This window comes from Trachypithecus francoisi, unplaced genomic scaffold, assembly GCF_009764315.1.
Source record: "Trachypithecus francoisi isolate TF-2019V2 unplaced genomic scaffold, Tfra_2.0 Lachesis_group21, whole genome shotgun sequence".
Classification (NCBI taxonomy): domain Eukaryota; kingdom Metazoa; phylum Chordata; class Mammalia; order Primates; family Cercopithecidae; genus Trachypithecus; species Trachypithecus francoisi.
The window spans coordinates 23,447,217-23,464,018 of record NW_022681467.1 but is presented as its reverse complement, the minus strand read 5'-3'; the positions used below and the strand labels follow the sequence as shown (position 1 = coordinate 23,464,018).

The following is a 16,802-nucleotide window of genomic DNA, read 5'->3' as shown; positions in this document are numbered from 1 at the left end:
TGAGCAAAGTGCTAAGAACAGCCAAGATACTCCTGAAGAAGAAAAAAAAGGTGGGAACTTGCCTTATCACATTAGAGACTGAATGTTTGTGTCCTCTCCAAAATTCCAATGTTGAAGCCTTAACCCCAAAAGTGATGTTATCTGGAGATGGGGCTTTTGGAAGGAAATAGGGGTTAGATGAGGTCATGAATGTGATGAGGTCATGAATGTGGGGCAAGGTCTATTGGGATGTAGTGCCCTTGTAAGAGCTACCAGAGAGCTTAGCCCCTACCACGTATGCACAGAGGAGGAGTCATGTGGGCACACAGTGACAGGCAGCCTCTACTGGTCAAGAGAAGAGGCCTCAGGATGAAACCTCCCTTGCCAGCACCTTGAACCTGGACTTCCCAGCCTCCAGACTGTGAGAAATAAATTTCTACTGTTTAATCCACTCAGCCTGTGGTATTTTGTTACAGCATCCCAAGCGGACTAAGACACCATATAGAAATATGTTATCTATCTAAAATAAGACAATGTGGTATTTTCTCAGGGAGAAACTGAATAATGGAACAGAACAGAGAGCTTATGAATAGACGCACACATAAAGAGACTTGATTTATAACAAAGCTGGCACTGCCGATCAGTGGGAAAAGAATGATTTTTCAATAACTGCTGCTGAGACAGGTGGCTACCTACATTTAAAAAGTGAAATTAGACTCCTATCTCATATCACTTTCAAAGAGCAATCCAGGTGGATTCTTTGAAAAATTGTATTTTTATAATTCAACAGAAAAAGCCTCAATAGATCTAACATACACACATAGGAAAAGATTAAGTATCTTGATTACATTAAAATTAAGAACTTTTATTCATTAAAAAGCACCAGAAATAAAATAAGACAAGTCACCAGGTGAAAGAAAATATTTGCAATATACTGAATTGACAAATAATTAGTATCAAAAGTCTATAAAAAATTCCTGGCCAGGCACAGTGGCTCACGTGTAATCCCAGAACTTTGGGAGGCTGCGGCAGGCTGATCACCTGAAGTTGGGAGTTCGAGAGCAGCCTGACCAACATAGAGGAACCCTACCTCTACTAAAAATACAAAATTAGCCAGGCATGGTAGTGCATGTCTGCAATCCCAGCTACTTGGGAGGCTGAGGCAGGAGAATCGCTTAAACCTGGGAGGCAGCGGTTGCAGTGAGCCGAGATCATGCCATTGCACTCCAGCCCAGGCAACAAGAGTGAAACTCCATCAAGAAAAGACGAATGAACAAACGAACTAGAGAGAGAGAGAGAGAGAGAGAGAGAGAGAAAGAAAGAAAAAGAAAGAGAAAGAGAAACAGAAAGAGAGAAAAGAAAAGAAAGAATTCGTAAAATAGGCCAGGTGCGGTGGGTCACGACTGTAATCCCACCACTTTCAGAGGCTGAGATGGGCAGATGACCTGAGGTCAGGAGTTCAAAACAAGCCTGGCCAACATGGCGAAACCCCATCTCTATTAAAAATACAAAAATTAGCTGGGCATGTTGTTGTGCGCCTGTAGTCCCAGCTACTTGGGAGGCTGAGGCATGAGAATTGCTTGAACCTGGGAGGTGGAGGTTGCAGTGAGCTGAGATTGCGCCATTGCACTCCAGCCTGGACAACAGAGTGACACGTAGTCTCAAGAAAAAAAAAAAAAAAGGAATTCCTAAAATAAACAAGAAAAAGACAATCTAAAAGAAACATGAGCAAAAAACAAGAACAAGCATTTAACGGAAGGGAAGTATAATGGCTTGGCCAATAAATAAAGATGGTTCACTGATAATAAGAGAAATGTAAATTAAAATCCTAATAATACAGCACCGCACACTCACCACAGTGGCAAAACTGGCAAAACAGCAAGTGTTGGCCAGAATATGAAAAAACTCAAATACCTGTATGCCGCTGTTGGAAGTATAATTCGGGACAATCAATTTGTAAAACAGTCTGGGCTTCATTTAAAAAAGCCGTATGTGGGTTCATATTAAAATTCCAAATTTTTACTCCTCATTCCAACCCGACAGAAACATCTGCCCATGTGGACCAAGAGACATGCACAAGAATGCTCATAACAGTACAGTCTGCAATACCTAAAAAAGCCTATATTTACTTATTTATTTTTTAGAGTTAGGGTCTTGCTCTGTAAGCCAGATTGGTGTACAGTGGTGAGATCATAGCTTACTGCAGCCTTGAACTCCTGGGCTCAAGTCACTCTCCAGTCTCAGTCTTCCAAATATATGGGACTATAGGAATATGCCACCATGCCTGGCTAATTTTTTTGTTTTGGTAGAGATGGGGTCTCGCTGGTCTTAAACTGTTGGACTCAAGCAATCCTCCTGCTTCAGCCTCCCAAAGTGCTGGGATTACAGATGCTGGCTAATTAAAAAAATTGTTTTGTAGAAACAAGAGTCTCACTCTGTTGCCCAGGCTGGTCTTGAACTCCTAGCTTCAAGTAATCCTCCCGCTTCAGCCTCTGAGAAGCTGGGATTACAGGCACAAGCCACTGCACCTAGCACAAAAACTATAAAAAAACCCACATGTCCACCAAGAGTCAAAATGATAGTGCATGCTAGCAAAAATGAATACTATAGGGCCATGAAAATGAGTAAGCTATATGGCTTACATACAACAAACTGGATGAATCCTAGGAATATCGAGCAAAAAAAGCATGTCTACAGTATGATTCTATCTGTATTAAGCTCAAAACAAGATATTGTCTGGGGATATGGGCATGTGTGGCAAAACTCTAAAGCAGGTTCCTGAGGATTAAGGTACTGGGCAGCCTGCCTGGCCACAGACAGCAGGGCGGGGAGGAGAAGGGCACATGAAGGACATGAATGAATGGAAAGTTGAAAAGCAAGACATCTTGTGATAGCCGACGCCACTAACTGGTGAACAGAAATAGTTCTAGAGCTGAAAAAACTTCAAGGTAAAGGAAGTACTATTCTTTTCTTTTTCTTTTTGTGAGACGGAGTTTCACTCTTGTTGCCCAGGCTGGAGTGCAATGGCATAATCTCCGCTCATCACAACCTCTGCCTCTCAGGTTCAAACGATTCTCCTTCCTCGGCCTCCCGAGTTGCTGGGATTACAGGCACGCACCACCACGCCTGGCTAATTTTGTAGTTTTAGTACAGACGGGGTTTCTCCATGTTGGTCAGGCTGGTCTCAAACTCCTGACTTCAGGTGATCCGCCTGCCTTGGCCTCCCAAAGTTCTGGGATTACAGGCATGAGCCACCATGCCTTGCCAGGAAGTACTATTCTTTTCATCTGTAAGTAATTGCTGGGTGAAAAATCAGAAGACCTGTACTATTCTCCAGACCTGGACTACCCTCTAGATGCTGCCATTAACTTGTACTACATCTCAGTCAGGGTGAGGGAGCTTAAAAAAAAAAAAAAGGTATGGAAAAAATAACAACTTGTACAACATCAGGCAAGTTTTCACCTTCTATGGGACTCAGGATATGAAGATCAATCAAGATAACGCATCCTGAGGAGCTGAAGATAAATACCTTCAGGGGATGGGAACAGATAAATTTCAAGCTCATCACAGTCCCAAGTAAAGGCAGATTTATAAAGACATTAAAGACAATTGAACTTCAGGACTCCTTACCTGCCCAAGCCCCCTTCTAAGGCTCTAAGAAGAGCCCTAATCATTTTGTAGTATTTTCCTTAAGAGAGTCCCCAAATGGTCTAAACTTCAAGCCCCACAAAACTTACATCAGCTTCTGACCTGAATCCCAAAGTGGTCAAACGCTTATCCACAGGAAGGGGAGACTCCTGTTTAAATTCTCTGCTTCTATTCAATTTCCCTACCTCAGAAAACCATCTCCTAATTTAAACTAGATTCTCCTCAGGAACGAAGAAAGTTTAAAATTTAAGTTTTCAAAAGACTATGACTAATAAGGCTCCAGAAATCCCTGGCTGTGCCTTTATTCTTGCACAGAGACCTTAGGATACACTGAATCTTGTTGGATAACTCAGTACAATGCAAGACTATTTTTCTAACAAGGCCCTTTGCTAAGAAGGTGCAAACTAATTTTGGCAAATATCCCTGCTAAATATTATAATTGGCTCAAGGATGACAGAGCACAAACCACCTCTGTGTTGTGCCTACAATCTGCTTTTAAAACACTATGCAATCTTGCCTCAAGGCTGGTAGTATTACCACACACTCCCTGCCTTCAGCAAATGTTCCTAACTCCCGGGTTCTCTGCACTAGGATCCGGAGAGGCAGAAATGCAGGGACAGATGTGATAACAAACGCCACTGCCACTCCAGCAGTATGTGGACAGAAAACCAGAACTCCTTGTGCTTTGTCTTCTGTGTGAATGAAGGGGCAGAAGCTGAAGCAGTGGTCTGAGAACAGGGAGAGGAATTTGCCGCCGGATAGAATATTTTCAACAAGAACAAATCATCCAGAAAAGGGATTTGCTTAGTAGAGGTTGAGGAATTTGTAGAGTAAGTCAGAACTCCTCCTTCACATAAAGGCTATATTCAACAGGGAAAGAATAGGACTCATAAGAAAATGTTATTTTGAGGAAGCCAAAGAGGAACTTGCAGTAAATCCCTGTAAAATCCATGCAAGACCAACAAGGTTTTTCAGGATTTTATACGAGCAGAAACACTGCCAGTTTGGATTGAAAGGGACAGAGAAAGTATAAAATTGAAGGAGACTGTTGGACCCTCAAAATTCTACTGGCAAGAGGCAGGCTGATAAAACTACTCAGCTACAAACAAGGTGCTACCTTTCACTGAAAAAGGAAGGATGACAGCAGTGCAGCCACAAGCCCAAAGGGTGGAGCCATGAGCCCAGAGCAAACCAAGAGCAAACAGGGTAGAACCAAGAGCACCGAGGCAGAGCTGAGAGCCAGAATTATTCCCAGGCCTTGAAACCTAATCAAGGAACTGAAGTCTGCCCAGCTGGGCTTCAAAGCTGCCTTGGGCTGGTGACTCCTTTTTACCTTCTGTTTTTCCTCTTTGTGAACCTGAAGTCTATGCCAGTCTCACCTTGTATGTCGGGAGGGCTGCGGGCAGATGACTTGCCTCTTTAGTTTCGTAGGTCCACAGACACGGAGAGGAACTATGGTCAGGAGCTGTAGACAGATTACTCTCCCAAGCCTCATTTACCATGGGACTTAGATGATCTTGATCATGAGATTTGGATATTTAAGCCCATGAGATTTAGGACTTTGACCTGTAGCCACAATGGAATGAGACCCTTGGTAGGAGCTAACCAGGGACATGAATTATGGGGGCCAGAGGGTGGACTGGGATAGGCAAAAACTTAAGATGCTGATAGCAAAGAAGAATTAGAGAGACTCCAAGTGTGAGAGAGATTCAATACAAGAAGGTTCTTTATAGCTGAGATGGAGGGGGTCACAAGGGCAAGGACTTCTGGGAGGAGGAGCTGAGAGGATCCCTGTTTGACAATCAGCAACAAAATGGGGACCTCAGTACTACAAGTGAAAGGAACCAACATCCTGGCTGAGATTGGGAGAAGATTCTTCCCCAGAGGCTCTAGATAAGAGTCTAGTCTGCTTGATGCCTTGATTTTGACCTCAAGAGATCTGGGTCCAGCCAAGCCTGCCTGAACTTCTCACCTGGAGAACTGTGAGATAATAAGAGGGTGTTGTTTTAAGCTACTAAATTTGTGGTAATTTGTTACACAGCAAGATAAATGAATCCAGATTCTGTTTAGGTCCACAAATTCTATTTCTGGAAATGCTGCTGCCCTAGCCCGTTCGGAGAGCTAACTAACCTCAGGCAGCAACAAAAGGACCAGGTACAGTTCTGTGATCAGCCCCTCCTAACATAAATTTCCTCATCTACAAAGTGGGTGGGTCAAGAGAGAAAAGCTGTAGGAAAGCATTTCTGTACCACAATTATGTTCAAATAGAAGACGTATTATTAATCACAACTCCCATGCTACCATCTGCAAATGAGGGACCCAGACATGGCCAAGAACATTAAAGTCATAGCTCCTTACCTTCCTCAGGCCAGGACTGTAGATTGCTGGAATAAAGATATGCTCCTTCTCCTCCTGTTAGGAGAGTGCCCAGGAAAGACTCATCCCCCTTTAAAAACAACAACAAAAACAAAAACCAAAAAAGAATAGGTGATTTATAGCATAAATATTCACAGAATCAAAAGTCCTGCCCAAATATGTCCATCTACAAAGCTGAGTCAGGCTCAGACATGCCCAATGTATTCCATGGCCTTTGGCATTGTCTGGCTCTTTGGCAGGTTACTGGCATCCTTGATTTGTGCTGAGAAAAAGAACATTAAGATTCTCTCTGAGTCCAGGCATCAAAGCCTGCAATGTTTGTTCATGTTCCAGTGGATTTATTTCCTTTGTGAAAACGGAGGCAGCTTCTCCTTGGCCTAGAGCCTTGATGTCTCAGCTCTACATGTCTAGGCCAATCTGGGATCTACTTTTAATACTATGGGGAGATTTTTAAAAAAACACCAAAAGGCCCTCATGGAATAAAGAATCCCTCTAATTGTATCCCCCATAAATGGTGATTTCGAAAGCTCTGCTGGGAAGGGGAGGAATGCAAATAGGAAGTGAAGACAACACAGTGCAAATCCTTTATATTAGTAGTGAGATGAAGTATTTTAATACCTTTATGAATTGCTTACATTATCTTTTGATATGATGTTAACACTGAAATAAGAAGGCTGCTTACCCTCACTGCTTGCTGGGTTTTCTCAGACAATTTTACTTCATTATCTTCCACCTGTGTCCAAAAGGAATGCAGATTTTCAGTCGACTACTTCAAGGGAAAACCCTGCTAGGTCTCCCTACTGTGTTCAGATATTCCCAGGACACTGGCTGGGCAGTCTTTCACCATGTCCATGTCCAGTGCTCTCAGGCCCTGACACACCTGAGATGTCTGCTGGTCACCAGGGCTCAGAGCCCAAGGCCATGGTGGGCTCTCTCACTAGGACCTGAGGTCCAGTTAATGAGCTTATGACAAGCAGAGGGGATGTGTGAGTCTCCACCTATATTTCACTTCAGAAAAAAACAACTGTTTTTAGGGATGAAGCAAAGAGAATGTATTAAAGTATCTTCAGAGAATGTCTTCTCATTGAAACACGTTCAGATTAGAGGATAACTCTCGGTCTTCCCTGTCTTGTGTGGGAACTGTAGAAGCAGAATGTGAGCACTCTCAAGCAGGGACTCAGCCCATTAGCAGACTCATTGCTGTCACACCTACGTTCCAAGGCCCCAGTTTCAGACCAAGTCCCTCCCACTGCAGAAGATGGGACTTTTCTACAAGTAGAGAGATGTTGCAGTAAAAATTCTGTAGCAACCACTCTACCAGGGAAGCAAGTCATGGGATCCACTTCTCATGATCTGTGTGACCTTGGCCGGGCCGTTCAATTTATAAGCTCAGTTTCCTCATCTGTAAAATGAGGCTGTTAATTTCTTCCTTTCACAATTTAACGGTGACCCATGTGACTTTGTTCCTTTCTTCTGAAAGTTTTCTAAGATTATGAGAGTTAACGAAATTAAGTTCATTTGTATAAAGAGAAAGGACTGGGATAAAAAATTCCATTCCTGAACAACAGCTAGTTCAGGATCTGACATCCCACCAGGGGCCCAACAAAGAGGCTCTTCCTCAAATGTTCACCCTGATTTCTCCACACATAGGTCCACTTCTACCTGATGAATGACACTAACCAGCCAGGAGCAGAATCTGGGTACAGCAGCAGTCAGGACTATGGAGCGGGTTTCTGTGGTAACAGTGCCATCTGCAGGAAGACCACACACATGCCAGTTACTCCCCTACCACGTCAGCCTGCCTCACAGGCCCTAGACCCTAAATGCCCTTCTCAGGAGTTAGGGCTTTTTTTTTTTTTTTTTGAGACAGAGTCTCGCTCTGTCACTTGGGCTGGAGTACAGCAGCGCCATCTCGGCTCACTGCAACCTCTGCCTAGCAGGTTCAAGCAACTCTCCTGACTCAGCCTCCCAAATAGCTGGGATTACAGGTGTGTGCCACCATGCCGGGCTAATTTTTGTATTTTTAGTAGAGATGGGATTTCGTCATGTTAGCCAGGCTGGTCTCAAACTCCTGACCTCAGGTGACCTGCCAACCCCGGCCTCCCAAAGTGTTGGGATTGCAGGCAACATGGCAAAACTCTGTCTCTACAAAAAATATGAAAAATTAGCCAGGCGTGGTGGAGCATCTGTGGTCCCTGCTACTTGGGAGGCTGAGGTGGGAGAATCACTTGAGCCCAAGAGGTGGAGGTTGCAGTGAGCCGAGATCATGCCACCACACTCCAGCCTGGGTGACAGAGCAAGACCCTGTCTCAAAAAGAAAAAACAAACCAAAAACCAAGAAACAAAACTTTTGGGAATTAGTCCATTTTACCATTACATTTTTTTATCAAGATAGTACAGGTATACATATTAAAGATCAAAGAGAATTATTATCAGGCTCATTCTACCATTCTTTAGAATATTTTCATTCCTTAGAATATAGTAATTCTTTAGAATATTTTGCCAACTTAACAGGTAAAAAAATAATACCTAATTACTGTTTCAGTTTTTTCTATTTTTTTTTTTTTTTTGAGACAGAGCCTCGCTCTGTCACCCAGGCTGGAGTGCAGTGGTGTGATCTCAGCTCACTGCAACCTCCGTCTCCCCGGTTCAAATTCTCCTGCCTCAGCCTCCCAAGTAGCTGGGATTACTGGCACCCACCATTATGTCCGGCTAATTTTTGTATTTTTAGTAGAGATGGGGTTTCACCATGCTGGCCAGGCTGGTCTCAAACTCCTGACCTCAAGTGATTCGCCCACCTTGGGCTCCCAAAGTGCTGGGATTAAGGCATGAGCCACCGTGCCCAGCCTTCAAGTTGCTTCTTCTTCCTAGTCAAGAAGAAGGTTACATATCTTCATTTATACATAGTCCTCCTCTCTTTTTTGTTTTCCATGTCTGTGAAGTGCCTGTTCATTTTTTTTGCTCATTTTACTATTGGGTAGCTTATCTTTTCTTATTAATTTGTAAGAGTTCTTCATAAATTAGGATGTACACCCTTTGTTCATCATTAATATTCCTTTTTTTTTTTTTTTTGAGACAGGGTCTCGCTGTGTTGCTGAGGCTGGAGTGCAGTGCTGTGATAAGTTCTAATATTTTTTACCAGTTTACTGTTGGTCTTTTGCCTTAGTTTATAACTTATTTTGCCAAAAAAAAAAAAAAGGCTTAAGGTTTGCTTTCTAAAGATCACATATACTTACCCTTTTCTTTAACTAAGATTTGAGAAGTCAAAAACGATTCAGAGAAAACCACAGATCCTAAGCAACCATTTCCTCCCAGCAAGTCAGGAATGTCATAGATGGTCATACAAGCCTGCATCAAATGAGAAACCAGCTCGATCAGTTACCAGCCCAAAACCATCAGAGAGAAATCCGTAAGAACGAGACCACAAAATACTGCCTAAAGGAACATGGCAAAAGAGTACTGAAGAGTTTCTAGGGAAAACTGGAGTTATCCTAAATACATCTTTGAACTGGGAGGTGACTTTAGGATCACCCGGGCTTCCCTGAAATTGCTCCCTGATCAGAGACACACTTGGGCTATAAGGAAAGTATCTTTGTTTCCATATAGTCCCTCAAATTGCTTTATACTGACTAGGCACAGTGGCTCATGCCTGTAATCCCAGTAACTTGGGAGTTCGAGGAACCCAGGAGTTTGAGATCAACCTGGACAACACAGTGAGATCCCCACTCTACTAAAGAAAAATTAGGGCCGGGTGCGGTGGCTCAAGCCTGTAATCCCAGCACTTTGGGAGGCCGAGATGGGTGGATCACGAGGTCAGGAGATTGAGACCATCCTGGCTAACACGGTGAAACCCCGTCGCTACTAAAAATACAAAAATTAGCTGGGCGAGGTGGCGGGCGCCTGTAGTCCCAGCTACTCGGGAGGCTGAGGCAGGAGAATGGCATAAACTCGGGAGGCAGAGCTTGCAGTGAGCTGAGATCTGGCCACTGCACTCCAGTCCGGTCGACAGAGCGAGACTCCACCTCAAAAAAAAAAAAAAAAAAAAAAAAAGAAAAATCAGACTGGGCATGATTAATCATGCCTGCAATCCCAACACTTTGGGAGGTGAGGCGGGTGGATCACTTGAGCCCATGAGTTTGAGACCAGCCTGGGTAACATGGTGAAATCCCATCTCTACTAAAATACAAAAAAAATATTGGCCAGGCATGGTGGTGTGTGTGCCTATAATCCCAGCTACTTGGGAGGCTGAGGCAGGAGAATTGCTTGAACCTGGGAGGTGCAGGTTGCAGTGAGCTGAGACTGCATCACTAAACTCCAGCCTGGGAAATATAGCAAGACTCTGTCTCAAAAAATAAATAAATAAATAAATAAATAGCCAGGCATGGTGGCATCTACCTGTGGTCTCAGTTATTCAGGAGGCTAAAGCAGGAGGACTGTTTGAGCCCAGGAGGTTGACGCTGCAGTAATCTATGATCATGCCACTGCACTCCAGCCTGGGCAACAGAGCAAGACCCTGTCTCCAAAAAAAAAAAAAAAAAAACAAAAAGCAAGAAAGCTATTCAAACTTTTATGGCCAAGATAAATAAAAGCAGAGGCTTCACTAGCCCTGAAACCAAATTAGAACAACTCAGAGAGCTCCCAAATGTCCAGTAAGAAAGCCCTAATTTATCAGGTAAAAACTAGTGAAAATGGAACAATTCTGGGAAGAAGCCAGCAGAAGAAAGAGAAAATGATGTTAGCTAGAGCTAGAGTCTTGGATGACCAGGAAGATCTGATGAGGGACATGGGATAAGCAGCACAAGGACCTGTCCCATCCTACCCTGAATAGCGGTGAGCGGTGGGTGCTGGTGCAGATCTCCTGAGACTAAGTCCACTTTCACATATTATCGTTCTAGCCTGGGACCCCTGTCCCACCCCTTAGGACACAGACAAAAGACCTGAGCCTCTTGAATGGATTGCTGAATTTTCAAATAAAAACTTAAAGAGGGCACAAGGTTGAAAAGAAAAAAACCACAGTTAAAGCCAAAGCCCTTAATTTTCCATATTATTATGATAATAGGATATATAAAAGAGACAAGTAGGCTTCTATATTTGAGTTAACTTTCTTTTCAGATTTGACAAATGGAAGGTTTATCTAAAGCTGTCTCAAAGGATTTCCAGCATCTGAAGACACAGAACCCTCCTGAGCTACATGGTCCCTCTTAAGTGACAATGGCAATCCTATGTCTTTGGTTCCCAGACCAATCAGGTGGACAGATCCTCTGGGTTCCTGATCCTTCATGTTGATATTTGGTCACTGATATTGAGGAAGGGAAAAGAGGATATTAAAAAGATAACGTGTAGCATTTGTTGGACACTTGTTATGTACTTCCCACCACGTGGCACAGGGAAAGAAAAAATATGGTATGGTGCCTGTCTTCAGGAAATCTTAATGTATAGCTGGAGAGACAAGGGCATTCGTACACAAAGGTCATCATATGACACATTATGATATCATATGATACATCAGGATTGAATTATTCCTTAATTTGTGTAGTACAAACTGCAACTGCAAGGACTATAGGAATACTAGTAGGGAGAAATCAACAGGGAAGGCTTTGGGGAGGAGATAGAACTTCATCTCTGGATAAGAGGACAGAATGTAGACAGAAAGCATCAACTTGCTGCTTCTTATTTCCTATCTCATTAGCTGTGCATACTTGATGCAAGACTATGATTTTACTGGATTCCTAATCACCTGCTACTATGCAAAGCATCTTCCAAAGCACTGTGCAAGAGTCCCAGGAGAGAAGTCAGACTTTAAAGTCTAACAAGGAGATAAAGTATGATCACCTAAATATCCGAAAGTATTTCCCAATGTTTTACTGATATCACAAAAAAGTCTGAAATAGTTCTAAAAGAACATCCACACAAAATGTTGACAGATGGGGACCAGGAACATTATAAAAACATAAATTATAACCTTAAAAAAATTACCCTTGTTGTACTATTCTCTGTAGATGGGTTAACACTACTGACAGGAACTTCTGAGTTACTTTTCCACAGGTGATGGTGATGGGGATGTGCTTGTACCAAATTATCCACAGCTGCCCACCCAGTTCCCTGGAACCAAAGCTTTTTGGAACTAAGGTTCAGGCAGTGGTCACAGAACAGACTCAAGATATAACACACACCACAAACAGAATCTTGGCTGGATATGTACCACCCTCTCATGCACCATTTGCCAACCTTCTTCACATCAGGATGTTCTGGGGTAAACGGAGGACTCAGCCTGTGGCTGAGAGCAACTGGCCTAGAAACTCTAGCTCCCCCAGGCTATGCCATCCCACCCCAGGGACCATTAGCTCAGTGCATCTCCAAACCATCCCCCCAGCACACAGGTTGGAAAACATTGCTCTGACTACTCTACTTCATGGCACACGCAGGTCCCTGTTGATTATTGGTCATTTAAATAATTATAGTCATGTATCACTTAATGACAGGGATTCTGAGAAATGTGGCATTAGCTGATTTCATCACTGTGTGAACATTATAGAGTATACTTAAACCTAGATGGTATAGCCTACTATACACCTAGGCTAGCTGGTGTAGTCTATTGCTCCTAGGCTACAAACCTGTACAGCATGTTACTATACTGAATACTGTAGGCAATTATAACACAATGGTAATATTTGTGTATTTAGGCATATATACACATAGAAATGGTGAGTAAAAATACAGCGTTATGATATTATGGGACCACTGTTGTATCTGCAGTCCACTGTTGACCAAGGTGTCCTTTTGTGGTACAGGGCTGTAGTTAATTTTCCCAGGTTCCCGGTTTTTGTTTGTTTTCTGAGACTAAATCTCACTCTGTCACCCAGACTTGAGTGCAGTGGTGCAATCACAGCTCACTGCAGTCTCAAATTCCCGGACTCAAGTGATCCTCCTGCCTTAGCCTCCTGAGGAGCTCAGGCTACAGATGCATGCCACCATACCTGACTAATTAAAAAAAATTTTTTTTTAGACATGGGGTCTCACTATGCTGTCAAGACCGATTTCAACTCTAGGTTCCCATTAAGGACATCAATGCAAGTCTTGGAACTCAAAGATGCCACTGAAAAACTTAAGTCTGTTAGTCAAGGCAGGCTTGTCCTGGACTCACATTTCCACACGAGGTCAGAGCAATCTCAGCTACCTGTAGGAAGGCTTCATAACCCAGAAAGAGGTGCCTCCTAACACCTCAATTAAGACTCTGGACCCCGGGGAAGCCTAGGCAAGGGAGAACAGATGTGGGTCGGCCTGGCACAGCTACCTGGGTACCCTCAGTAAGCACAGGCTCACCACTGCTACAGCTCGGATAGGACTGAGAACAGATCAGTTTCTTCAGGTGGGGTGGGCTGCCCAAGACCCCCACCCACTCCCACCTCCCAACTTACAGATGTCCCTCTACAGGCCATTCCCAGCCAGCTGACCCATGACAACTCTGCTTACCGTCTTCACAAAGGATAAGCTATCTTCACTGTCCAGCGGTACAATTCTAGAAGAGGAAAGAGATGGAAGACTATGTTAAAGAGTTTTTAAGTGTACTTAAATTCACAGTGTTCGCTTTTTTCAACTTGGTAATGACATGTCATAGACTCGGATTGCTCTTAGGGCCTTTCAAAACACTGGGTTGCATGTTTGTAGAATTGGTATGTGGGCCACTAAGGTGAGTATGTCCATCCCCACCTCTGCCCCTCAGCTCTGCAGTGGGAAGAACACAGGGTACAGGGGCTCAGCTGAGCAGTCAGCCCAAGCCCAACCCTGGAGTGATGTCGCTGCTAGGTGTGGAAGCATGAGAAAACCACTCATGTCAGCAGCCTTCCCCCTCTTTATCTTCCTAAAACTTGCTCCATATAAGGTTACACCACAATCATATACGCACCTTCCCTGATTATTCACAGCATGTATATGAAAAGCCATCTTTGAGCTGTAGACCAGAAACAAAACAAAAGAAAAATCAGTCTGCTCCTGCTCCCCAGACACCTGTGCAGGGTAACTGCTTGGGATTCTCAAGGCCACACAGTGAGGTGTGTGTCATCCTTGCTTTACCCAGATTTATCCTATTTTAGATACTTTCCCCAGGGCCCTATACCACCAGCAGGTATGGGGTCAGTGTCTAACTCTAATCACAGCCCTGCCTCTGTGCAAGTCCTAAGGACTGTCTTGACTCTTGGACAACAACAGGAGAAAATGACATGAGAGGACTGCTGCTCACTGCAGACTGAGAGTGACCCTCCATCCCTGCTCTAAGCACAAGCAGAGGCCACGTCTCTGCAACTCACAGTCAAATGCTGTGGAGCCAGGGGCAGGGTGAGGCCTTCAGAGCCGAGAAATAACTAGAAAACCGTTTTGGCTTACTCTAACTTGTGTAAGTGTAATTTCTTGCATTAACAAGTACTAGATAGCTACACACTAATTCCTGTCTGCATTCATGGCTTCCATTCCTTCCCATCTTGGGAGAAAGAAATCTGCTAATCTGAAGCAGTCCGAGGGTCCTCACTGAAGTAATCTTTTTTTTTTTTTTTGAGACAGAGTCTCGTTCTGTCACCCAGGCCGGAGTGCAGTGGTGTGATCTCAACTCACTGCAACCTCCACCTCCTGGGTTCAAGCAATTCTCCTGCCTCAGCCTCCCCAGTAGCTAGGACTACATGTGTGTAAAACCACGCCTGGCTAATTTTTGCATCTTTAGTGAAGGCGGGGTTTTGCCATGTTGGTCAGGATGGTCTCGAACTCCTGACCTCAAGTGATCGCCTGTCTTGCCCTCCCAAAGTGCTGGGATTACAGGCGTGAGCCATCGCGCCCCGACCTCAGTTAAGTAATCTTTGTGGTGAGAAAGGGGTGGGGCTCCAGGTGGAAGACTGGCCTGGGAGACTCTTCTCTCATTGACTGGTGTTTTCTCTTTGTGCCTTTCTCCAACTAGGGCAGACACCTAGGCCTAGGAGGCCTTGGGACTTAGGGGGGCCTGCTCTGGGGAAGCTGAGTGGCCTAGGCAAGGGCCCAAGTAAAGGAGGAGTAGAATGACTATGCTAGCCATATTGATGGTAAGAGAGAACACCTCACGGTGACAGCAGCTAACGTCTATGTGCCCAGTTGCTTTACAAGGTGGGTAGTTGAAGAAGCAGATACAGACAGTTCCCTATCTTGCCCAAAGTCACACAGATGCAGAATGAAGGAGCGTTCTCAAATTCAGGTTGGCCAGAAACAGATAGTACAGGGCAGCACAAGGTCTTAAGGGAACAAACTTCCTTTATCGTTCCCCTTTCATGGCCAGGACAGCAAGATCCAGAAGACCCAGGGGAGAGAAGACCTGAAGCAAGTCTAAAGCCCTGTACCACAGAGTTCTGGCTTTCTTCCACTCGTGGGGCTGCAGAAATAGAATTCTTCTTGTTAGAACAATTAATTGACTAATCTTTCAAATACTCCAACTTATTACCCAAGACTGCAGATGTAAGAAAATGTGGGACATAGACCTGAGGCATCACAGGACATATCCTAGAAGTATTCTTTTTTTTTTTGAGATGGAGTCTCGCTCTGTCGCCCAGGCTGGAGTGCAGTGGCCGGATCTCGGCTCACTGCAAGCTCTGCCTCCTGGGTTTACGCCATTCTCCTGTCTCAGCCTCCTGAGTAGCTGGGACTACAGTCGCCGGCCACCTCGCTCGGCTAGTTTTTTTGTATTTTTTAGTAGAGACGGGGTTTCACCGTGTTAGCCAGGATGGTCTCGATCTCCTGACCTCGCGATCCGCCCATCTTGGCCTCCCAAAGTGCTGGGATTACAGGCTTGAGCCACCGCGCCCAGCCAAAGTATTCTTAAATAAATTCCCCAGTATTGCTGTCTTTTGTATCCTTTGTATAAAAGTGCACACAATGGTCCTCACATGAAACAGTGGGTTAAGTGGACTGGGTTCATGAAGATTTAGCTATGGATAAAGACTACAAAGAGATCCACCGTGACATGCTGGGAGATGTGATGGAAAAATCACCAGATTCTCAGACCATGCAGACCCCAAGACATGGCAGGCTCAGGGATTTCTGTCATTCAAGAGACAGATGAGGCCCAGTGCAAGTTTATTCTAAGCAGTGACTATCTTCCTGTGTCCAGGGCCCCCTGCCCCTAAAAACCTCACCACTCAGGTCCCCAGCTTTGCCTTTCTAGCCTTGGAACCCAGGCTTGTCAAGCCTCTTGTGATGCTGGTGTTAATCTGCCTTGCATTCTAACCTCAGAACATGTGCGTGACTTTCTCAAACAGTTCCTGCATCTTTGGCTCTTTGGCTTCTAAGTAAAGGCTGAATCATGAATGACTCTCCTTCATATATCCCATTAAAATTTTACTGAAACATTTCTCAAAGAGGAGATGAAATCTGAGTTATAAGGGAAAAAAGAATCTTTCAAAAACAAAGAAAAAAATTCCTTATAAAAAATATCAGCCATTGCTTACCGCAGGGCTGCCTTAAACGGAATCAACTCAAAGGAATCTAACCCAGATCCCAGAGTCTGCTCTGCTACCTCCTTGGCCTGTAAAATAATAACAAGACAGGGACAATTAGCTTTCACAGCAGGAGAAAATACATCACTGATGGAAGGGCCCTCCTAACACTTGTCCAGGATCACACCATGCCCCAGTGTGCCCTTCCCGTCTATGTGACTACTTGGTAGGCATGAATAAAGTGAAAGCATCATGCTAAGGGAAACAAGGGCCTGCTTTCTCCAGGCTAGGTTCACAGGACAAAACTGCATTCAGGCAGGTGTGCACTGGAACCTGACGTGATGGATCCAG

At 44.2% G+C, this 16,802-nt stretch overlaps 1 protein-coding gene across 3 annotated transcripts in view; it reads right to left on the bottom strand.

The window, feature by feature from the left end:
- The window catches only part of CUNH20orf194 (chromosome unknown C20orf194 homolog), a 173,810-nt gene that overhangs the window by 66,698 nt on the left and 90,310 nt on the right, over positions 1-16,802 (bottom strand). For all 3 annotated transcript variants that reach the window (XM_033185811.1, XM_033185812.1, XM_033185813.1), the window contains exons 14-20: positions 16,464-16,540; positions 13,910-13,954; positions 13,477-13,522; positions 9,240-9,351; positions 7,684-7,754; positions 6,686-6,736; positions 5,986-6,073 (exon numbers count right to left, since the gene is read on the bottom strand). In XM_033185811.1, coding sequence (XP_033041702.1) covers positions 5,986-6,073; positions 6,686-6,736; positions 7,684-7,754; positions 9,240-9,351; positions 13,477-13,522; positions 13,910-13,954; positions 16,464-16,540 — 490 coding nt within the window. The remainder of the gene's footprint in view (positions 1-5,985; positions 6,074-6,685; positions 6,737-7,683; positions 7,755-9,239; positions 9,352-13,476; positions 13,523-13,909; positions 13,955-16,463; positions 16,541-16,802) is intronic.